The following is a 24,900-nucleotide window of genomic DNA, read 5'->3' on the forward strand; positions in this document are numbered from 1 at the left end:
TGCGTGTATGACCTGTGTGCCCTGAGCGGTGGGCACGAGGTCCTGTGCGGTGCTCTGGAGGCCTATGCTGACGCGTGCCAGGCAGCAGGCGTGACCCTTGCGCCCTGGAGGAATGCCACCTTCTGCCGTGAGTGCCTACCTTGGGTTGTGCCAAGGAAAACCTGCCTGCCCCGTGCGCCRGGCCTGTGGCCGCAGCATGGCTCGCTCTAGCCTTGCCTTTCCCAGGAAGCAGGCCTTCCTCTGGAGGGCTTTTCTCATCCTAATTGTCCTCTTCCCCTTGCAGCCCTGCTGTGTCCTGCCAACTCCTACTATGACCCTTGCATGAGCGGCTGTCCTGCCACGTGTGTGGACCGCCAAGCCCCGCAGAACTGCTCCAAGCCSTGCATGGAGGGCTGTGCGTGCACCTCCGGCTTTTTGCTSAGTGGAGACAGCTGTGTGGCCGAGGCCGACTGTGGCTGCCTCTTTGAGGGCAACTACTACAGCGTGAGTGAAAGGCCTAGGCCAGCTTGTGTCCCTGCCAGGGCACTGGTTTTCCTCTCTTTCCCTGCCTGATGCGCTGGTGCTCTGTGTTTCTGCGTGTGCAGGAGGGCGAGCTCTCTGTGAACGAGAACTGCAGTCGCCAGTGCCGGTGTGAAGGCAACGGCCAGATGGTTTGCTCGCCATTGTCCTGTGGTGCGGATGAGGTCTGYGAGATCCAGAATGGCCACAGAGGCTGTTACCCACATAGCACAGCCCRGCCTCCACACACAGTGCCCCCAACAGCTGGGCCCAGCTCAGGTACCGGGGTTTCTCTTTTGCGTGTCTTRCTCTTAGTGGATAATGGTCCAAGGTGTCTTCATTTTGGCCTTCAGCTGAGGTGGCGAGTAGTTGTGGCTGAGGGGCTGAGCTTCTCCTGAATTCACCGAAGTGTACTGGTTGGGCACATCTTGATTCCTCAGGCTCTTTCTGATGGGTCACTGTCAGAACTCTGCCTTGTTCTCCTGTTACTGGGACAGCGGAGGKGTTGGGAAGTGTGGACCATGTACTTGGAGCAATTCTGCCCTCTTGATGCCAATCTCCTCCCACTCTGTTTTTTGTAGGTSCATCAACACCAAAACCCGTTACTCCCTTGCCAGAGACCACAACAGGGCCTCCACACACAGTGCCACCAACAGCCGGGCCCAGCTCAGGTACCRTGGTTTCTCTTTTGTGTTTGTTGCTTTTGGTGKATAAGGGTCCAGTTTGTCTTCATTACAGCCTTCACCTGAGGGCAGAGCAGCTGTGGTGGATGGCCTGAGTTTCTCCTTGCTTCACCCAACTATACTGGTTGAGCACATGGTGATTCCTGAGGCTCTTTCTGATGGGTCGCCTTTGGCTTCCTGCCTTGTTCTCCTGTTACTGGAACAGCAGAGGGGTTGGTAGGGGTGCACCGTATGCCTGGAGCAATTCTGCCCTGTTGATGCCGATTTCCTCCCACTCTGTCTGTTGTAGGTCCCTCAACACCCAAACCTGTTACCCCGTTGCCAGAGACCACCACAGGGCCTCCACACACAGTGCCACCAACAKCCGGGCCCAGCTCAGGTACCATGGTTTCTTTTCTGCATCTGGTGCTGTTAAGGACTTTTTTAATTATTGGGAAATACGCTAAATTGCTAATTCAAGGAATTTTGAACTTTTTTTCCACTAGTTCTTATTCACTCATACATATATATATATATAAATATCCACATTTTTAATTACAGGAGTTTTATCTTTCGTTTTTCTTGTCTTATATTCTTGTGATAATTACATATATTGTTCCCAGAATTTTGATGTGAGTAGAAGTTAATGTTCACATATAGACACAACTGAGTGTGTAACTAATTTTKACATACTGCTGAAAAACGAAAAAGTTTTGATAAAGTCCATAAAATATTTATAAGCTCATCTTGCCCACCATTTGATGTTAATATTTTCTTGTTGGAAGTTTAAAAAAGACATTTTCTTATGAACACTCAAAGCTTTATCCAGTGTGCCTATATACGTGCTGAAGGCATCAGTCTTATCATTGGTTAAGAGGAGACTAGATAGCTAAAAGTGCGGCTTTCTGTGGAAAATATACATTACTCTTTTTCACTCTGTTGCTCACTGATGCCATCAGTGTTATATCCATGCAGGAATTACAAATGAAATGTTTCATTGGGACACRGTGGCTACAAAAGTGTTTCAGATATCCATAAGGAATTATTCTATCTTTCTTTACAGGCCGTGCTTCCTGCAGTGCCTCTGGGGATCCACATTATAACACTTACGACTACAGAGTTCATAATTTCATGGGAAATTGCTCTTACACTCTGTCAAAATTGTGCAACATCTCTCAGGGGCTTCCATACTTCCACGTGTCTACAACAAATGAGCACAGAGGTGCCAACACCAGAGTCTCTTATGTGAAGTCAGTTCAAGTAGAAGTCTATGGCAATCAGATTTCTTTGCTGAAAAACAAGAAAGTGAATGTAAGAAAACTTTTGCTCAAGAGACCTATTTTCCTATTTAATATTTTTAAACTGGCATGCAGTAAAGTTGATTGGGGAGSTCACAGATGGTTGTTTGTTTTTCATTTTTTCATTGGTTAAATTACTTATTTGAGTGAGCTTTCGAACACATTTACCCATGACTGCTAGACCCAGATGTAGTGTTCTTTAATGATTGATTCTACTTCCCTTGTACAAAAGACTGTATGTTTTACTCAACTAGTTTGTTAGATTTTTGGAAGCTCATTGTTGGCAGTTATAGGAGCCCCCAACATACACACTGACTTTTGCAATTTGTTGTACAGGTGAACGGCAGCAGAAGGAATCTGCCTGTATTTATTGAGAAGAAGATAATTATCCAAAGCAGTGGTGGATATGTTCTCTTGGAAACTGATTTTGGACTGTGGGTCAGATATGATGGAAACCACTATGCAGAAGTCTCTGTGCCCTCTGATTACAGTGGTCTGCTTTGTGGTTTGTGTGGTAAGTYTTTGTCACTTTTAAATGAGTGTTGGAGACTGGTGATTATTTAAAACTTATTTCTTACCATGTCGTATTTATACTATACACAAGTTCTGTCTGTCAAATAGACTAGAATTTATACCAGTGAAGATAAGTTACTGGAACTTTTCAATTCCTGACATCCAGAACTTACAATCCTCATTTCCCTCTGGAATGTTGTGAATTATAACTAATATTTTCTGCCAACTGAAGAATCTCAGTTCCACAGTGTAGATATAATAATAATAATAATTTACATACACCTACTCAAGAATCCTACTGATATATTTTTCTGTTATTTACATTCTGATGTGTTTGTCTGTCTTTGAGTGTAAGCAGTGCTATTTCATTTTCTGAGTCATAAAAAATTGAGGTTGTTTCTAGAATAAGCTGAGAACTAGCTTCCGAATAGCTCACTGTCAGCATCCTCAAGCTTTCTTCCTGCTGTTTTCCTGTGCTATTTTAGAAGTTGTTTATCCATCCTGGATGATCATGTTTATAGAATCAAATATTAAGAAAAGAAAAAATTACACATGCTCCTTTTTCACCTGCACCTCATTTCAACTCAAATAGTTTCCAGATTAAAACAAAGCAATGACAAAGGTACAGGGTGGTCAGTGCTGCTAGTAATGCCTGAAACGGAGTACGTTCATTTGGATCAACATTCCAGAGCATCATTCTAGAATCAAATGATTACATGAAATGTGCTTTAGGATAGAAATGTGACTATAGAATCTGCAAGAGTAGCTTGTTATGTGCATTTCTGGGTATGCTTTGATCTGGATCAACTGATTTTTTTCTAATTCACTTACGTTTCTGTAGATGTTTAACAATTTCAATTCAGGAAACCTATCTAAGGATGTCAAGCTGCAGATGACACCAAAATTTTACTGATGTGATCAAGGAAATTAGGGAATGGGTAGTTTAGCTAATCAGTTCATTTCTGTATGTAGTGTGATCTAGTTAGATAAGAATTTACAGTCTCCTTCATTCAAGTCTGCAAGTCTGAAAGATAGCCCCGGTCATCTGTCATCAGTCACRGTTTAGAACACAAGTGAGCTCTTCTTAGTTTGTCTTCACACTGATGTTGTCTACAACACATTGATGTTGTATTTGTATTCTCATCAGTTCATTGTAGTCTATTTTACAACCTGAAAACTAACTTTCTTTTACAAATTTTAAATGTATATGTCCTATAAATCTCTTTTTACCATCACAGGCAATTACAATGGTGATCCAAATGATGACAACATAAAGCCTAATGGTGATACTGCAAGTAGTTCCACTGATCTTGGACAAAGCTGGCTTGTCTTTGAGAATAACACCATGTATGTACACGAGTGTAATCTCATGGCATTTTCTAATCAAACTTGGTAAAACCKAACAGCTATCTAATCACCAGCTCTGTCATACAGCACCACTTGGCATCTGAAAAATACTTCCAACCGCCTATTTGAAGTTTGGGGGGTTCCCCTTTATGTTATACAGTGAATGAGAAGAGGGAGTGTGTGCTTTAAGTCTTGTACTCAAGTAGGACGTGTCTGTAGAGTAGAAGCAGGGGGCTTCAAACCGATTCCCTGCTTGGAAATCATAACTAATTGGATCCCATCATTCACCTTAGCTTAGGGCAGCTAAGAATGAGCCTTTGAATATTCTAAAAAGCATCAAAAATGGAGTTCATTCAGAGAAAAGGCTGACATCAGCCTTTCAAAGAAGCTGGATAGGCTTGTGACTAACAAAATGCTCCCTATTGTGCAGAACTATCATGTGCCAATCTTCCCTTAAAACCTGATGCTAAAAGCTCTGAAACAAAGACCTTATTATCCATTATCCTTGCTTTACTCAGATGCTCTGTTGGGACAGAAGAGCAATGTGACCCTGTGCTGGAGAGTGAAGCAAAGAAGAACACAACATGYGGCATGATCACAGACCCAGAAGGTAGTATTTTAGTAGTTCTGTGAGCTATGTGATGAAGTGCACTGCAAACTACAGCTTATATTTTCTGTTCTGCTTAGCCCATTGTTCTGAACTTACTTTGAAAGCATATAAAGTGTCCAGTACCAATAACCACCATAAAACTAATACCTGCTTGGTCATGATAACTCAGCCATTCAGATAAGCCAGTGTGTCCATAGAGATCTGATAACAATGATGAGAGACTCATAGTCACTGCTTGATTTCTAATGACTTGTACTCTGCTCTCTTAGAGAAATAGTTCCAAGGGTGCTGACATTGCACGTACTATAGACACTTTATCGTATTCTGTAGAGGTTCACTGAAATAACGACCCCATCCCACCTGCAGGTATCTTGAAATAGAGGATTGCCTAGCTGCCAACTCTTGATTTATGTACGCTGTGATGTATTACTTATTTAAAAAGAAGAAACAGGAATGGTAGAGAGGGCCAGCTCTCATTATGTGTGCTTAGTTTCATTTGTTGATATGGCTTACTAAACAAAGTTAGCCTGATACARATTACACAAATGTTTCTATAATGGAACAGGCAGTGGTACTGATGAATTTTATCATTCTCTCTTTCTCTCTTTTTTTTTTTTTTTTCCTCCCCCTTCTTGGTTTACTCAGGAATCTTCAAGGATTGTCATGCCAAAGTGCCTCCGGAGAATTTCTTTGAAAACTGTGTTTATGACATGTGTTACACTGGGGGACAGGCAACATCCTTATGCTATGGTCTGCAGGCCTATGCTGAGTCATGTACCAATGCTGGGATATGCATAGAGTGGAGAAAACCTACAGTTTGCCGTGAGTACTGWGATTTATAAATATCTATTCCTGCTTAAAAGTTCAAAGTATGTAGATTTTCTTCTACATGTATGTTATTTTATTTATACAATGCTTGGATATAGTCTGTCTTTTGTCATGTTTTTGATCCTGCTTCAATTTCAGTACTATTCCAATATTTGTGTAAAAGACTAATTTTCATGAACTTCTGGGTATATTCAGGTCTAATTATTCAGGAGCAYATATTGCGGTTTAGTTTCTTGAAAGTCACTGCAAGAGTGCATTGCAGATCCTAAAATCTTCTGTAGCCAAATCTGGACCAACAGGCATTGAAGCCAAACCATGTGTCAGTGCTGGGATGGCGTAGCATATAGGGACATCACAAAAAAAGAGCAAGAAATTAGCTTCTAACACCCAAAGGAGATTAAGGATATGGACATCCGAACTCCTTATTCTGAGGCAATAGCTTAGGGCCTAAAGATCTAGCGCTTGATTATGGTTATAGAGAAGAGAATTATTCAATCACATTAAGAGGACTGACTCTCAAGTACTTTCTCCATCAGTAATTCAAATACTGAACTCAAAAGCTCAGSTGGGAACCTGACAAGAGGCAGGTACTCTGACTAGATGTCTGGAGAAGTTGGCTGTAATTGTCTGAGAGAACTAAGAGGTCCTGCTACAGGAGCAGAAGTCAATGAGAATCACATGTGGCGATTTGTGACAGAACGTAGACAGAAATTTAGTCTTTTCAGATCACAGAAATGGGCAAATGCTTGAAGATCTCTGTAAGATGGAACGTTTTCCATGAGGAGTACACKGATAGATAGAAACCAAATTTTGCTGTGAGCAGGAGGTATATGAGAGTATAACATATTTCCTCAGGGAGTTCGAGATGAAAGGTAAAAGTCTGATTTTTAGTTCTATTTTTAAATATGTGCCATGTGTTCAAATAGTAACTACAGTAATGGGGCCATATCAGGTAGTATGTGAAGAGATTCTTTTATTCTCTTAATTGAGTGACCTGAGTACCAAGGAAATAACAGAGCTCAGGAGGGGGACATCCTCTGTTTAATCTTTAAATGCCTATAGCCTGTAGAGCTGGGGTTCCAAATAAAGGTCTATGAAACTAACCATTGTTCACTATATTGTTAAAAATGAGTTTTAGATGCACATGAAAACAACTGTCCATAAAAAGCCTGGGTCCCTTCTGCAGACACATGTCTACTCTGGCCAGCCCAAGCTTTGTGACCAGCTCCTTCTGAGCTCTCTCCTTAGTGTCCCAAACTGCCCGCAGGCTCTGAAGAGCCTGCCTGCTGTGCCTCAGCAAACTGCATCCCTCATGACACAGCTGTGCACATTGTAACTGCTTAGGAAAATGGTTAAACGGGGTTTATCTTAGAATTCCCATAATCCATAGCCTCTCTGCTGTCTATTGCTATTTATTAGTGAGATTCAGGACTCTGAACATTTCCAAAGTTGTTTCCAGTAGGCTACCAGGGAGCTCTCCTTTTCTACTTAATCTCCACTTAGCATCTGCTTTTGGCTACCTTTAGTATCTATGCCCTCACCAGTAGATCTGTATGTCTTTAATTCTCAAAAAAAAAAAGATTATGGATCCAAGTGCAAATAGGCAATAGTCTAATCACACTCAAGGATTACACTAAAAGTAGCTAAAAGTAGAGCTGAATGGTTTAAGATTCTATATGAGTTSATGTGCAAGGTGGCCCTCATTGCTTTGTCTGTCCACCTCATCTTAGAACCATGCATTATCTACAGTGTGAGAAAAGTCTTTCCAATGTTAGGCTTTTGAATAGCAGATTTCAATGTATTTCCAGGAGAAAACAGTGAACGCACCATCATTTTTTCATATGATTTTGCCATTCTGAGTGATCTTGGTTTTTTATTTTGTCTCTAGCAATGTCCTGTCCTGGAGGCAGTGTCTACAAGAGCTGTGGTACCAGGTGTCCTTCTACCTGTGTGAACACCCCAGCAGCTGATTCCTGCAGTTCTTTACCAGTGGAAGGTTGCTTCTGTAAAGAGGGCTATGTTTTGAGTGGAGACATATGTGTGCCAGAAAGCAACTGTGGATGTGTTGATGACAAAAACCATTACTACCAGGCAAGTTATCCAAAGGCATTTGGAGAAGGGAAAAGAAAAAAAAAAAAAAAAAAAAAAAAAAAAAAAAAANAAAAAAAAAAAAAAAAAAAAAGAAAAAAAAGAATCTCCTTTCTTAGCACCTTATGAAGAAAAATGTTAGTAACACTAACAAAATTATTTACACTGTTAGTAAAAGCAAAATTGAAACTCACTTTGGCAGCCTTCCTGATCAGTGGACTGTGCAGCCATAATGATCATGTATCACATAAATATATCCTGGACATTCAAATACTAAAAATGTGATTGCTCATTATGATATTACCTTTCCATTCATCTTATAAAATTCTCTTCTACACTTTTCTTTTTGTCTCAGCTGGATGAGAGCTGGTTCACCAATGATACCTGCTCTGAACGCTGTACCTGCCAAGCGAATAACAACATTGTTTGCACACCTTGGGAGTGTGGAGTGCGAGAGGAATGCAGTGTTCAGGATGGTGTGCTGGGCTGTCACTCCAATGGTAAGTCCTTCCTGCAASGAGTTGTTGGGGTCAGCTCAATGATTAGAATCTTCTGCTCCTTCTAATTTTCCCACAGATACCTTTCCCTATGTCATGGCAAAATCCCAACAGATAGCTGTTAATAGTGCTAAGAGATGAAAAGACAGATGATGTGTCTTGCAAGCACTAATTCCATTCTATTGTAGTGCAAATCAGAATGAACTGATGCAGCTCAAAAGCTTGCAAAATCACATGAGTTCTTTTAGAGATTCTAGTCCCAAATCACCAGTGCTACAAGCTGTACATTTGGAATTAATTGAGAAGTGCAATTATGAGAGTCAGGATAGTTGCAAGGGCCTTAAATATGTTTGTGTATTTAGATGTATAATCATGTGTTTATATACTATCAAATAGAAAAGCTATGGGTTACTCTCAACTAACATATCTCATAGCTACAACTGCATATAGAAGTGGCTAAAAAGGTTCATTTTGTGCCAAGTTGTCAATCTGTAACATTAGACATAATTAACAAATTAAATTGAAGAAATACTTTCTGGAAATTTATTATTTCCAAATAAATGTCATTGGCATGATCATGAGATACATGATATTGAAAGTTTTCCCACATAATAATTGTCAGGATGAGGTTCCTGCACTAGTGCAGACATCTTTGATCAGCTGAGTCGGTCATGAAATCCAACCCAAGTCATTGAATACATTTTTCCATCTTCAGGCCAAGGGACATGTCAGGTGGCAGGGGATCCGCATTATTTCACCTTTGATGGGGTGATGTACACTTTTGTGGGTACCTGCACCTACACTTTGGTTGAGGTATTGGACAAGAACAGTATCACACCTGTAACCATCCGTGGCAAGAATGAAGACCGAGGAAAAAGAGGAGCCACATACCTGAAAGAAGTCTACATAGATGTGTACGACATACGAATCACCCTTCAGAAAAACCAAGGAATCCTGGTACATGATCTTTTCGTTCTTGCAAAAAGTGCTCAAWGCAGTAGTTGTGCAAAAAAAAATCTTCATGTTTGCTAAGTGATATGCACACATATTGTTAACACTCATGAATATTTCAGTTAATTTGATATTGTGGAGAAAAAGAATTTCTCTCAATTACCCAAGACATCTGATACAGTATCTTGAAGCTGGAGACCAGAGTCTCCAGATATGAGAACATTTGTCTCAACTAAAGAATTCAGTTCCCAAGTTCCATAGCAGTTATTGATTCAGTCATCTATAGCTAGTCAAGGTAAGCAAAGGAAGAGTCAGTCCTAGTATATTAGTCTGGATAGTGCTGGGAATACATTGAAGTCCCTGAGGCTGAACATCACTGTGTGGAAGGGTAGGAATTTGCTCAATACCAGTGAGCTTTATAGCTCCCTGGTAGAGGCTTAGGCTCCGAATCCTGCCCAGCTCTCCTCAGCTACCATAATTGGAATGCACATTTATCAAACAGTTGAAACTGCCGCTAGGAAGTCYGAAGCCCTACAAGGAATACAAAATGTGCGCAGAAAAGCTTTCACAGGAGAGGATACTGACAAACAACTTCTGTCTTCAGTTGAACAGTGAGAGGGTCTACACTCCAGTAGAAAACCGGCTGCGAGGTGTGTCTGTTGGAAATGTTGGCAAATACATAGTGGTGGAAACTGACTTCGGTATGGTAGTGAAATATGATGGCAATCACCATCTGGAAATCACCCTCCCACAGTCTTATTTCTTAAAGGTAAGATTTAATATGTAACCGTACAGTCACTGTTTCAAAACAGCTGCCTTGTGTATTGACTTTTCATTTCTCATTTTCTTGTGTTTTGCTGTTGTATCCCTTTTTGTAGCAGATATTGTAACACATAAGTCTTTTTTTTTTCTTTTTTGTCTTGTAAATAACTCTTTCCTTGTGTCCTTGAGATAGGTACATAAAATTACCCAGCTGGCTGAGTACATGACAGTTAGCTACAAGGAATACACTGTGGCTTTAAAATTAAATGCTTTGAAGTCTTAGGGGACCACAAATATATTGCAGTATCTATTTTATTTCTTCCCTGGTGCAGACAGACATTAGCAAATGGATCTGAAGCGTTTGGTGCAATATGTTTGTTTATAATGATTTGGCTATGTCATTCCATTCTCAATGAATAGTTCATTGGGAAGCTGAGACAGAAAAGATAATGTTTAGAATATGGTGGTTCTTCACTTCCAGGTACATGGTATGTGTGGTAACTTCAATGACAAACCTGAAGATGATCTGACCTTGCGCAATGGTACAGTTGTTGATGCCATACAGTTTGGAAATAGCTGGAAAGTGGAAGAAGACAGTGATGAAGGGTAAATGTGACTTCTTTTCATATCATTCTTTGAGAAATAATCTCAAATAATAATCTGTTTTGGCTATTTTGATAGTCTGCAACACATAGATAGTGCATATGAGATTTCTCTCTTCAGTGTGAAGCTCAAACAAAAGCCATCACCATAGGAAACCACTGCACAGGCCAGAAGCAAACCACAACCCACTTCTTGATGTACACACTTGGGGAGTTAGGCTTTGAGGCAGTCTACACTGTGGACATAGTCTATGGTGGACATAAACTATTCTACACTGAAAACACCTAAAGCAGAGCAATGGTATTGGGGAGCAGTGAGAACCAATTTCTCTCTGAGATGAGGAGCTTAGCATGATAACATGGCTTGCCAGACAGGGGAATCACCAACCAGAGACCACCCATAGTACTTGAGTAAGGGGAGCAGGACAGACCAGGAATGGCAACCAGGATCAAGTGAGAGTCCAGATCACTGGACAATTTTGCAGTGACAGGTCACAAGTCAAGCTGGGACACCCACTTGTCAGAGTCTCATCTGATGAGGCCAACCATGGTCAGACACAGCCCAGGGATGACTTAGCAGGCCCGTGGTGATGGTATCTAAGGCCAGGCTGAGCAACTGGTCAGGAGCCAGATCAGGCCCAGTGAGGTTACCCAGGGTCAAATACAGCCTCATGATGTCCAAACAGGGCCACAGTAATAGGGCCAGGCCTCAGCCTAGCCGGGCAGTCAGGGTCCAGAACAATGCGGCCTGTGGTCACACAGGCCACATCTGGAGACTGGCACTGCTATGGCATAGCTGGCATAGGGACTGAACTCTCCAGTCTGGGCTGAACTGGCGTCCTGGGCCATGGGCCTGTGTGGGAGGAGGTCCTGGGAAGGACTAGTCAGGACCAGTACAGTCTATTAGAGCATTCATGGCCCAGAGAGATGGGGAAAGAGAAAGGGAAAGATCAGATAAGCATCTAAAACCTTTTAACTTTTTTTTTTATCTTCCTTGTAACAATAAATCAAGCCACAAATCACACATACGATATTTTCAAACTTTTTTTTTTTTGAAAAGTAAGCGCATGTATCCAATGGATCATTTGCACATATAGCTGAGATTTTTTTTTCATGTTAATAGTGCTCTGACACATTGCAAGATCAATGGACTACATGGACATTAAAACTATGCTATATTTCTTTGAATAGTCCCCACTAGAGCAGAACTAAAATACAAGTAGTATTGATGAAGTAATAACAGTTTGCACCACTACTGCTTACTCTTTCTCCTTACTGTCCTTTCTCCCCTTACTCTGAATAGAAAGATGAGATTCTCTAGGGTTGGTTATTTAGTACCTCTTGGAATCAGATTTGCCACTTTCAGTCTCAGTTTTACATATTGAGTCTTTGAAACTCAAATTTAACTGTGTTTATGCTTTCATGCAGCTGTTTTTCAGACTCAAGAGAAGATGATCTTCCTCCTTGCACTGCTGAGAATAAACCAGTCATTGAAAGCCAGTGCAATGTCTTAAAATCAGACAAATTCAAACCATGTCACAGTCTAGTCAACCCTGAACCCTTCGTACAGATCTGCACCTATGACATGTGCCAGTACGATGGCATGAAGTCAACTCTCTGCGACATAGTTCAAGTTTATGTGGATAACTGTAAGAATGAAGGCATCACCATTAAATGGAGGAACAGCACATTCTGTCGTAAGTGCACAAGCGAGTGAAAAATTACAGCCTGGGATGACTGATGGCATGGAAATTAATTGGCATGAAAATTAATTAGCAGTATTAGCTGGACAAATTATGTAAAAGTTAATTAAATCCAAATCCTCACAAAGTGCAATGCTATTATCTGTGATTTTAAGACTTCATTGCTGCATTGAGCTTTGTTGAGCTAAATCCAGTGGTAACTTAGAACTAGACACGCTGTGGGAAGTAATGTGGAGTTASTTTTAGTAGCCAAATAGATATTGTGAGATATTGCAGTGAGTCTAAAATTGCAATGAGACATAGTACAACAAGAAGACTAGAAGAAATTGTGATACTGTATTAGAACTCGGGGCTCAATACTACTTAATGTGATCTGAATGAAGACTAGCATCTGAGTGAAGATTTGTCCAGTTGCTTACTAAGGTCTGGGTTCTCTGATTAATCTCCGGTGTACATGTCTCATTCCACCCATTCAACAAACCACAAACTAATTGTGTAATTAATAAAGATTACACGGTATTCATTATTTTCACAGTTTAACTTTACATTGTGGAATTAATTGTAACCCAGTGTTTTGGAGGCTAAAACAGTTCACTGCTTAGAAAGYAATCCAGAAGAATGCTGAATAGGTCCATCAGAAGTTCCTACTTGCCAACAGGCAAGGGGAAGAATGCAGGACAAATGGACCCTCTGCTAATGTCTTTCTTGACTTATCTCCTTATGCATCTTTAGTCATTGGCAGAAATAGGGTATAGAGCTAGAAGAGCTTCTAATTAGACCATGCGTAGATTGTTCTTGTATAYGTTTATGTTTGTGGTTAAACGAACTTAATTAATACCTGCCTTATGTCACTGGAGGGTTCAGCACTCTAAGGAATTTGCCCTTATTACTCACATTTTCAACAACATGGCCAAACAGGCATTTGCAGCACTGAGCTGGAATACGAATCTGAATTGTCCAGGTACCACCAGCTCAGACACATGTGTAATAGAACTGAAGAGCTCCAGAAAGGACTCCCTGAACTATTGTTTTAATTGTTTGTTTGCGTGTGTGTGTGTTCTGTTTTTGTTTCGTTAGAGCCAAAATTCAAAAGTGGATAATGAAAAACCTCCAATAAAAGGCAATCCAACACTACCAATTTGCAGGCTAAGTTCTAGCTTTCAGGCAGTGATAGGTGTTTGCAGTACTGCTTTCTAAGTGTATTTAATAACACTGTTTTTATTTTCTTCACCCACACAGCACTGCCTTGTTCAACCCACAGCCATTACACAGAYTGTGTTTCCCCCTGCCCGTCAACATGCAATGACATTTTTGCCTCTTCCCTTTGTGAGAAGACAGAACAGTGCACTGAGGGCTGTGAGTGTGATGACAATTATGTGCTCAGCAATGGCAAGTGTGTACCTCTGGGCAATTGTGGCTGCAGGGATGATGACAACAACTACTACAGTGTAAGTAGTTTGTGGAACAAATCTCTGGCTGCAAAACCTGACCAAATGAGAGAGAGAGAGAAATCTTTAGTTATCTTTGATCGGGGTAGAAAAAAATGCAGAGTCAGTTACGAACAACTGCAAAAGCTTGGTGCTTTGCATATGAGGCCAAAATTGAGACATGTTGAAAACCAATACTTTGATCAGAGTTACTGAGGCAGTCTATCTATTCTCAAGATAGTCAGTAAGGCAAATGGACTTTGATTCCCCACGTCCCAGGCTCTTGATTRGACTATGCCTAGATTAGGCAGTTGTGGAACAAGCAGCAGGACAAGTTGTATCTAGCCAACCCCTCAAGCCCTTACTATTCATCTTCTATCACACTGTAAAGCTGAGCACCATGGTAATATTATTAATGTAACTTGTGTCCAGGCTGGAGAAACTTGGATAACTCCACACTGTGCTCAAAGATGCCAATGTCAGAAGAATGGTGTCATCACGTGTAAGAACTATGCCTGTGACTCTCAAGAAACCTGTGTGATCAAAAATGGAAAACACAAGTGTAATCCAACAGGTAGGTGCAAGGGGCTCTTCATTTGGTGCTTCATAAAGGTTCAAGGAGGAAGAAAGATGAGGCTATCCAGTCTTTCTTCCATGACACTTCCAGCCTTTTTACAAGGGAAGGCAGATGGGTCTGCCAGTGTTGAATGGGAAAAAAAGCTTTGATTTTCACAGCAGAAAGTTCTAGTACAAGATACACAATCTGTAGAGGAAAGCAAAACAATAGTTTGAAAATATGTGTACCTCTAGAAAATTGGCAGTTTATTCTGATCAGTTTGCAAAGAAAAGAGATTAGTACTGTATCTACTACAAATAAAATTGAGATACATCTTTGAATCCTCTTACAATTAACCTTTTCTCTTCGTTGTTTGCGGATCTGAGAACAGAAGAAAAAATGAAGCTTTAAAAGTCAGGATAGAGCAGATCTGAACAGGTATTAAGTAAATATTCTAATGAAAGAACTTGGGTGCATTTCATCCAATAGCTCCTTTAGATAGGATTTTGTGAGATCTTCTTTATTGTGCTACAGTTAATCCCCTATGCTGCAAGTAAATTGGAATTTTTATAACATAACTTGGTGCATGTGGGGGATTGGGCATTCAGACTTGGAGGATAATGAAACTCTTCTCTTTTAGGTTTTAATAAATGCTGGATCATGGGTGATCCACACTACACCACCTTTGATGGCTTAGTGCACCACTTCCAAGGGAAATACAAGTATATTTTGGCACAGACCATCCCTAACCTTCCTGATACTCTGACACAGTTCAGCATTGAGGGCACGAACAATCCTCTTCCTTTAAGTCGACACATAACTTACCTCAAGGAGATTCTCATCAATGTCTATGGTCATACAGTGCGATTCAGACAGAAGAAGCAGGTTCTGGTAAGTCTCTCACTGCAGTACCCAGACAAAATGCTCTTCCATCTCCTCTGGTACAATACAAGTTTGAATGATAAATGTCTGTTTTGAAGTATTTAATATTAAAACTGTACAGCAGTGCTATGGGGCAGCCAAAACTGTGGTGTCAGTTGTGCTGGGTCCCTCACAAACAAGGGTGACTCCTGTCTTAAGCTCATCTTATTAATCAGAATAGGAAATGAGGAATAACATGCAAACTTGGAAATGAGATAGGAAGGGAGTAATGTGAGGACATGGAAAAATGGTAAGAGGAATTTATTGTAAGATGGACTGACTGTGAAGTTTAGAGCTTCCTGCTGTAGCAAAATTCCTGAGACTGTACCAGAGAGACCTCAAAAGATTAAGAATCCTGCAATGTGGTAATGGAACATGGATCATGGATCATCACCTGAAGGAAATCTAAATTTAGATGCAAGAATGACTCTGGATGCAGATACTGACCTGTATTTTAGCAGGAATTTTGTGGAGCAGGCAGAGCTGTACCAGAGCTCAGTAAGTGTAAGAAAGGGTGCACATCAGCATCACAATCATAATATTTTATGTACTTTAGACAAGTTCCTCTCAGCACCTTGAAAAGCAGGGAAACGAGCATCAGAGAACACATTTTAGAGGTGTGAAGAACAGAATAAAGAATATTCAAGGGAGCTGCAGAAAATATCCATTTCAGAGCTGAATTTCTAATCAGCTCTGAATTAAAAATAACAGTAACTGAAATACTAATAGCAAGCATAGCGTGATGGAGATTGATTAAAAATTAGAAATGCTTTTGAAAAGAATGCCATGAGTTTTTTTTWAATTTTTGTATTCTTTCAGATTTAAGCACCTGTTATGTTTTTTTACCTCTATAACTGCAAGCAATATATTCTATTTAAAACAAATAAAAAAATAGTTTTAGGAGTAAAACACCAAATAGCCCAAGACTTATAAATATGTAAGTCTTATATACTTATAAATAAAGCCAATTTTCTTTCTTTTATCAGTGCCAGGGAAAACTAAAAATGAGAAATAGGCTTGTAAAATTCTGTTTCCTTCCTCTTCATTAGCACGTAAATTTATACATTAGCTCATATACACAGTTTATAGCTCAATAATAGAAATCTCCTAGGATGATATGAAAATACTGTGTCGAGATCACTTTGATAAGTGACTTTATTCTTTCAAGAAAGTGAATACTGTAATACTGTGGAGTTTGTTTGTTTGTTTTGGGTTTTTTTTTGTTTTTCTGGTTATCTGATACGTAATATGTCTAGCATGAAACCAAAGAGGAGGAGTGTTTATTTGTAGCATTGACCTACTGTCCTGAAACTACATTTGAATTTGGCCTATATAATAATGAATTTTAACTTTTTCTCTCCCTATTAGTTGGATGGTGTGAGAGTGATACCCCCTGTTCGTCCTCATGAAGGTATTCGCATATATCAGAGAGCAACAAGAATTTATCTGGAGACAGATTTTGGCTTATACTTGAGCTTTGATGGCAGTCAAAATGCAGGTAAGTGGTGCTAGGAAAATATGCAGAGATATTTATGTACTGTCTGAGAAATGTTCTCATTCCAAAAAGAAAAAATTATAAATCTTCATCTTATGAGCCTGTGAGTGTCATACGAAGTTCCAGAAACCAGAGGATGTATAAAATTGGCATTTCTTTGTCTAGATCAACCTGATTTTAGGAGAAATGAGATGTGCATACAGACTGTCCTAAGGTTACTTATATAAAGTAAGGCATGAATGATAAATGCAAAAGGAGACCACTTAAAATTAGTGATTAGGGAGCAAAGAAACAGCTCTGTGAATATACACATGGCCAGTTTTCAGTGTTATGCTCATCTCCTACGTACAGAGTTCACGCCACTTTCCCTTCTCTTGTTCTGCCTCATGGAACAGGCTATGTAACACTTATTTCCACTTCTTCCATACTCTTATCGGCAAAGATTTTGTATAATGGCTTTTCTTTTTCTGACCTCTCTAGAAATAAAGCTGGCCAACACCTACAAGAACAGAGTGGAAGGCTTGTGTGGCAACTTTGATGGGATATACAGGAATGACTTCACTAATCCTGATGGTGTTCGGGTGAGGAACGTGAATGTTTTCGGTGAGAGCTGGAAAGTTCCTGTCAAAAGAATCTCTCGTCAGAGGTACTTCATTTTCTATTTAATTTCTACAGTAGGCACAGCCACTGGAAATCAATGAATACAGCCATATTTAAAACCCAGCAAAACTGCTACACCGCCTTGTTGCTCATCCTTCTTGCCTTGTTCTGTGTGTACTTCTCATCACAAAGGTGAACTATCAGTGCTCTTCTGTCTATGCATTATTCCAGATTGCTGTCCTCCTCTGGGYTCACAGCTGTTGTAACAACTGGGGCACAGTGATGGCTTAGGTTTGTGTCAGGCTCATGGGTCCTGGCAAATTAAAGTAAATTATACTGTGCTGAATGGACTTGAGCAAAGGCAGATACTGGTTCAGTGTCATCCTTTCTTCTGAAAGCTGTAAAAACCTTAAAAATCCAACAAGATGAATTCACATTTTCTCCTAGAAGTTTCTTAATAGTCTGATTTCTTACTTAATAGTCTGATTCTCTTTCTTGCCAGCACAAAGAAAGCCAGGACAATCTTTTGAGTATAAATGAGTGTGGTATTTGTGGTCAGGCCAATTCTGCACTAATTGGTCCATACATAAATTGAAAGAGGTAGGGAACTAAGTTTCCTTCCCTTCTCCTGCCTTCTCAGTTTGTTTTGAAAGGCCTTTGGAGGTTGCTTGGCCACTCAGAACATTTTTGGCAAGTAAATGGAATTGCATTAGCTGACAGGACATTATCTAACTGTGAAAACTTGTGTAATAAAACAGTAGAAAGCAGAAGCAGGCTCTGGAGGCTATGCCTAGAAGAGAACACTAGGCCTGCAGCCAGCTGTTCAGTGGATGTGAGCGTATCTCCTAGGAACTGCTGGCCTACTACAGCTGCCTCATTTTGGTTAAGAGTCAAGGTTTATTGAAATGAGACATTGGATGAAACCTGTCATACAAAATATCCAAAGAGACAATTGCAGCTATGCCTTTTGGTTTGAAGAAAAACAAATTTCTGAGATGGTGTTATAGTACTTCATTGATTTGCTTTTTGTGTACCCTTACATTCATGATAACCCATGAGATAGAAATAAGCTCTCGCTTCTGTCATAAATGCAGAAATACTCTTGTGATCTTTAATTTAGAGAGTAACACCGTGAATGCTGTTCTGAGAACTGATGGTTTCATGATGATTTCACTTGCAGACGAGATGTCTCTACAGAAGATGACTCTGAGGAGGAACCAGAAACAGGGCTTTTCCAAGGCTGTGATGAAACCACACTGGGACARCAAAACACCACTTCCAGATGTCAAATTCTGACCGAGTCAAACGGTCCTTTTGTAAACTGCCATTCTATTGTCTCACCTGATTTCTATTTCACGTAAGTCTTTGCTGCAGAAAACGGTTCACCCCATATCCATTTTTTTTGTCCTGAGAAGAGCTATGCATCTTCAGTTTCAGGAATATTAAGTAGGAATCAAGGATAAGTTCGGCTCCATAATGTCCATCGATATTAAACCTTATACTTGRAAGATTTCCAATGGGCTTAAAGTTTCTATCTGCATTCACAGAGAACTTAGTGTCTGGCACCATTAGATTCATTTTAGCAATTCCAGCATAGTAAGATGTAGCCTTTATGCTATAAACAGAAGGGCTGAAGCTGGCAGTGACATTTCTTGTGTCTTGCATGGGGAAGTACCAAAAACAGTTAGTGAATTTAGTGAGTTAATTACCTTGGTGTCCACAAGAACTGCATAGCTAATTCCTACATATCCCTTTTTGAACCAGATGAACTATTTTGAGTCACCTCACCTTAATTCTTCATCAGTCACAAATATGCCAAGTAGTTGCCAGTTTTCCCTAGTCATATCATTGTACCTAGTGTTTAAAGACRGCTAATGTCCACTTCCAGGCTCTTAGTCCAAGAGGAATGTGAAGGTATCTTTAGCCAAACTGGACCACTGACTTTGAGACTTATATACTGATTCTTTATGAATGCCTGCTTTTCTCTTGTCTTTAGACAAGAATTTGGTTAGWTTGGTTTAGAATTTGGTTGGTTAGCCTGTTTTAACTTTCTAGTAACTATGTGATTTTTATGCAGGACTTGMAGGTCCCATTGACCTCAGTTATCAATGCCTCTGAAAATCAGGCTGTTAACAATCAGATGATGAGCAAAGTTAAGAAAGGAGCACTAGCAAATAAGCACTGGTCAAACAAGAATTCTATGTCGATATTCAAGATATATGGTCGTGGAGAGGCTGCTTAAAGAGTGAAAGAAGTTTGTAATCCAGATACAAAGCTTAGTACTAAGTGCTTTCTAAGCAAGATGTCACCAGAAACAGAACCCCATAGCAAAGAATAATATCTTACTGTAACAATCTGTCAGATATTTTTTATTACTCACGTATACGTGAAAATTTTGCATGTTAGCAGCAGCTGCACAAGAAATGACCACATTCTTCCAAGGATTTGAGATTTTTTCTTCTTTCTTTTATTTTGCCATCAAAGTATAGGAAAATGGAGCTCAGAGTAAGGGCAGAAAGCAGCTAAAAGTAAGCTATAACAAATTTATTGGGAATAAATGATTTCTCATGTTGCATACAGGAGCTGCCTCTTTGACATGTGTGTGGAAGGAGATGACCATGCTACGTTATGTCGCAGTCTGGAGCAGTATGCACTGGCTTGCCAGGAGCAAGGAGTCACGATGCAAGGCTGGAGGCAACAGACACTTTGTGGTAAGTACAGGGCGAACTAGAACACACAGTTTCTATCTAGGAAGGACTCTCAAACTTGGGTTTCAGAGCTGTGTTCAAAAAACACTTCCTTTTTCTGGTACAGAGTCACCATGTATCAAAGCTTCTCGGGGACTGAAAGCATGTTGAATTGCACTTCCATTACTGCTCACAGTTTAGGATGCACATTTGCTCTTCTGGCCCTTTGTCAGAATCTTATGCTGCCTTTTCACCTTTAAGCCCCAGCCTCGAAATTTACTTAGGAAAACAGAGCAGTCAGAGCTTCTGTGGGAGAGAAAAAAAAACACCACCACCAAAAAACTGCTCCCACTCCTAGCTGGAGGGAGAGAGAAAAAAAAAAGTGCTGCTGCAAATGAAAATATGAAGGAAAGCTTTCAAGACATTGCTTTTCAATCTCTTTAAATCTACAGAATTTGCTATTTTTTATTATTTGTGTACAAGATTTCAGAATAGATGCAGTACAACCCCCCCAGGTCATCRAGGCTTAAGAATACAGGAATAAATCTCACAAATAACCTCAAACCTATTTTTCCCTAACTATTTTTTTCAAACTCAGAGTTTCCACAAACTCTACTTGTCACTCCTAGTTTGATGAATTTGCAACAAACACACTTCCCATAACCATGAAACCTCCAGTATTTACAGGAATGGCTACCCTGCGTGTGTGAGAAATGATTTGAGATCAGTGAACACCACAAGTGGGATAYAGCACACGGATAACTTCTGACAGTGCGTTTTCTGACCTTGCGGTGCTTGAAATACAACCTTAGATTATCCCCATGTATTTTTATTCAGCCTTTTGCCTCTTACAAAATGGTGACATGTTTTGRTGCTGGAAAGAGAATGTGTGAATAACACACAGTTGTTCTAACTGTTCTAACTAACTCTACTCTCCTTACAGCAATGGATTGTCCTGCCAACAGCAACTACAGCTCATGCATGTCTGCRTGCCCAGCATCCTGTGCCGACCTAACCAGCCCCTCCGAGTGCGACTCGCCCTGTGTGGAAGGCTGTGAATGTCTCCCTGGCTACGTTCTCAGCGGTTTTGACTGCGTGCCTTTCAGACAGTGTGGATGCACATACCTTGACAAATACTATGAGGTATGGTGTCACGTACTTGATACGTACAGCGTGAGCTGCACAGTTTCCACAGTGCCAAGCAATATTTTCTCCTGCTAAATATTTTGASCATCTCTTCATTCTCCTTGGTGTACAGAAACAAAGAGCAATTTGTTGAGAATAATCTCCTCATATCTAGAGGAGGCAGAGAGCAAGTTGAGCACTTGGTGTGCCTCTGAATCTCTGCCTGTCTGAAAACTCAAGTCAAGCATTTGGGGGAAGCATATGATTATACTGTGACCTCTATGCTAATTTTTTACCTTTATGACTCTAAGTAATGGCCTAATAGGCTCTTAAATTTACAGCAAACCAGTTATAGAGAAATTCTGTCAGTCACAGTGGTCCCTGTCCTTGTTGAAGGTGTTAAGGGGCAGGACCGAGTTTCTGCAAAGCTGACTGGAGCATCAAGAGAGCCTGAAAAAGAGAGCCCAAGGGGTACAGCGTATCTTCCCTTAGCAGAAGGACTGAACAGATTAAACAGCTTCATAATCTCACAGGTTTCTCTTTGAAAAAGTATTGAAGAGCATAACATGGGGCCCCAGTGCTCCATTCATGTCTTTATGGCTGATGTTATTTGATGTTTTATAAAGTTTAACTGTTGTCTTCCAGATTGGAGAAACATTCGTCACTGATGACTGCTCTCAGACATGCCATTGCACAGAAAGCTCCACTGTCACCTGCTCTAACACAGGGTGTGSAGCTGAAGATATCTGTGGCATTTCAAACTATACTCGTGGGTGCTATAGAAGTAAGTCAACTACTAACCCTGTCACTTTGTTTTGGCACTAAGAAGTCTTGACTTACTGCTTTTAATACAGCAGAATTCATCACTGAGTCTGAGATRGTGGCAACAGAATCTGAACAGAAGAAAATCCCTTTATAAATATACTGGGGATCTTGCTGTGATGTTTCATCTTAGAAACAGTGTTTGTTTCCTCCACTCTTGTTGTCATGTACAAAATAAAGAATGGGCCTTACGCAATATGGTGCATATCTAGCATAAGTTAGAGTTAGTGTATGCTAAGAAAGAACAGTTCAGTGTTGGATTATCTGAGATTCTGATGTGTTTCTTGTTCCTTTTTGCTAGGTGGACCGTGTATGCCAAGTCCTTGTCAGAACGATGGAGTTTGCTCTGAGATTACCAATGATACTTCTCCTAGGTTTTCTTGTGAATGTACAGAACTGTACACAGGAACCCACTGTGAGACTGAACGAATAGGTAACAAAATTATTTGGGATTTCACTGGCAGCRTTACACACACGAAGAGAAGCAGATGTTAGATCAGATTAGGACTTCATTGTATAATGGGCATTTTGTGATTTAATCAAAGGCAGAGTGGTTGACCCATAAACCTTTCTATTGAWTGTAGTTCCAGACAAGTCCTTGACACTGTTCCTGAGGGTAAGGATTGCTCTCGAGCACCACAGACTGAGTGGACATGTCTTACTGTTACATCAGTCGGCTCTGGCCAAACCTACCCCAAACCTAGCCCACAGTCCCCAGCCATTCATTTTGTCCACATATCAGCTCATGCTCTGGCTCAAGCCTGAAACAAGCATCAGGCATGAAATTGTGACAGAGGCTGGGGTCCACTTCAAAGAAAATAATCTAAAATGCCACATGGATGCCTCTGGCTAGAACCAGATATGTTTGCTCATTGCTCAGATTACAGCGTGGTGCTTAAGAAAAAGCTTCTGTTTGCATTAGTTAGCTTTCACTGACAAAGATCCTGTTTCTTSTTCAGATCAAACAGCTACAGATGAAACAACAGAGAGAAAGGACTATACGGTCGCCATTGTTGTGGGAGTTTTGGCAGGTGCTGTTGTTGTCGTCATTCTCATCTCCTCTGTAGTATACCTGTTCAGGTAAGGCTTTTACCAGCTCTGCTGCACTCCACAGAGACAAAACACATACACTCCTTCTGGCACCTCTATCCCCCAGGATTCCTACTACCACATAATGGCAGGACCAGAGAGGAACCAGAGCATTCAGGAGCTCAGTTGAGGAATACGAGGGAAAACTAACCTTTGTCTACAGGAATCAACATATGCCATTTTTATTACATAAGGCCTATGCATCACTATCACAAAACGTAGGAATCTTCAAAATTTGGCAAAATTTGGCTTCACACCACTCTTTGTTTATTCATACTCACATTAGTCTTTGGCCTTCCACTACAGTTAAGAACAGAAATTGAAGCTGCGTTTTTTTGTCTTTTTTTTTGACAGAAGGGGGAAGACGGAAACATTTTCATTGGACAGAACAGCCCAAACTGGGAACTCATCTTTCAGCCGCTCCAGAGACTCACTGAATGACCATGTATATGAGCAAGATTATGGCTGCATAGAGAACACTGCATTTGATCAAAATGAACCCCAAAGCCCATATTCTAGATAACATTTTTTCACATTTATTTGTATTACTTTATTCTCTTGTATTTTAATAATATTTCTAATAGTTTGAGAAGAAAAAAAATCCAAATAAAACATTGCATTTGCTGAAGACCTTTGAAATCATAAGCTTATAATGAAGCAAAGGGCTCCTGATTTTTATTAGAGACTATGTAGCTCTTGTTCCTCTTCTGAGGAGGRATGTTCAGCTCTAGAGGGAAATCTATATGAAGACACCTAGCCTGTCTGATGACAGACATAGTAAAAGGGATGACACCTCCTGCTTGGGAGTGCTGGGTGGAAAGAGATGATTATTTGAACAGCAGCTTCCTTCTTATGATAAGGAGGGAGCAGATGAGAATGAGGACTGTCATCCTCCCTGTGCCTGTGGGAACAAAGCGAAGTGTCACATAACAGACACCCTTTGAAGAACATCATCCTGTTAACTSCTTTCTCAGCGAGGGGTTGGTTCTTGTTTTGAGGAAGATTGTTGGTTTTCTTGGGGGTCTTTGCAAATTCTGAGGTTGCCACAGTGTCATGAGCCTCACTGGAGATCTGCATCAGCTCCATCCTAAACCCATGCTGAGGGCCCCCGAAAAACAGAATATCAAAGCTGCTTCTGGCAAGGCTAAATTACAGCACCTGAGACATCTATCCCATGACAGACCTCTCTTATCTAGCTTGTTGGAATGAGATCATACCTAGGTCTTGTGTGAGCCCTAAGGATAATTCCAGTACCATGAGTGAAGCCTTTGAGGCATAAGAGAAGTTTCATCACAGTCTCTTTAATTCTTTTTCTGTTCTATGCAGGTTCCCTTTTGATTAGGGTAGAGATGAGGAACAGCGTGGTCTTCCCATTGTTTCTTCCCCAAAGTCAATTATTATTATAGTTATTATATACACCTTCTCCCTTCCCTTTCCTTTGTACCCATAAACTCATGCTTTTTGTGAGCCAAAGAATATTTGTAACCTCCATGAATGGTTAGGTGGATAAAAGGAATTTTAGCTTGGATCATTCAAGAATGTGCCAGCTGTCTGCACATGAACAACACACAGCTATTTAGGGGTGGATGTGAATGGAAAGGGGCTTTCAGCCTCATCATATAATGAGAATTCATCAGTATGAGAGACCTATTTGTGCACAAATCAACTGATAACCTTATGATGAAATTTCACAGTGTTTATAAACGCATCTTTCCTGCGTGTTCAGCAGCAGCTTCCTATTGCTCTCTCACACTTGCCGATGGTGCAATTCTGGGAGTATTGTGTGGTGCTGACTGTGCTCCCCTTCTGTTGCAGCAAG

General features: G+C 40.5%; 2 protein-coding genes across 2 annotated transcripts; both read left to right on the forward strand.

The window, feature by feature from the left end:
- Positions 1-283: 283 nt before the first annotated feature.
- On the forward strand, positions 284-4,951 carry LOC112947445 (zonadhesin-like; the record flags this gene model as incomplete). Its single annotated transcript, XM_026039534.1, has 8 exons — positions 284-483; positions 585-777; positions 1,080-1,169; positions 1,471-1,560; positions 2,224-2,471; positions 2,795-2,972; positions 4,210-4,318; positions 4,837-4,951. Coding segments are annotated over 8 exons (1,223 nt in total), but the record flags the coding sequence as incomplete, so codon positions are not given.
- Positions 4,952-6,621: 1,670 nt separating this feature from the next.
- Positions 6,622-23,612, forward strand: LOC112947454 (zonadhesin-like). The gene is made up of 19 exons (XM_026039543.1): positions 6,622-6,628; positions 7,645-7,847; positions 8,200-8,344; positions 9,057-9,298; positions 9,897-10,061; positions 10,536-10,660; positions 12,085-12,353; positions 13,599-13,807; positions 14,219-14,360; positions 14,983-15,233; positions 16,632-16,761; positions 17,239-17,404; positions 18,539-18,715; positions 19,939-20,069; positions 20,989-21,188; positions 21,816-21,954; positions 22,294-22,425; positions 22,952-23,072; positions 23,436-23,612. The coding sequence occupies exons 1-19, from the start codon at positions 6,622-6,624 to the stop codon at positions 23,602-23,604; spliced, it is 3,123 nt and encodes a 1,040-aa protein (XP_025895328.1). The 3' UTR covers positions 23,605-23,612.
- The last annotated feature ends 1,288 nt before the right edge of the window (positions 23,613-24,900 follow it).

This window comes from Nothoprocta perdicaria, unplaced genomic scaffold (genome assembly GCF_003342845.1).
Source record: "Nothoprocta perdicaria isolate Ctin4 unplaced genomic scaffold, notPer1 scaffold_232, whole genome shotgun sequence".
Classification (NCBI taxonomy): domain Eukaryota; kingdom Metazoa; phylum Chordata; class Aves; order Tinamiformes; family Tinamidae; genus Nothoprocta; species Nothoprocta perdicaria.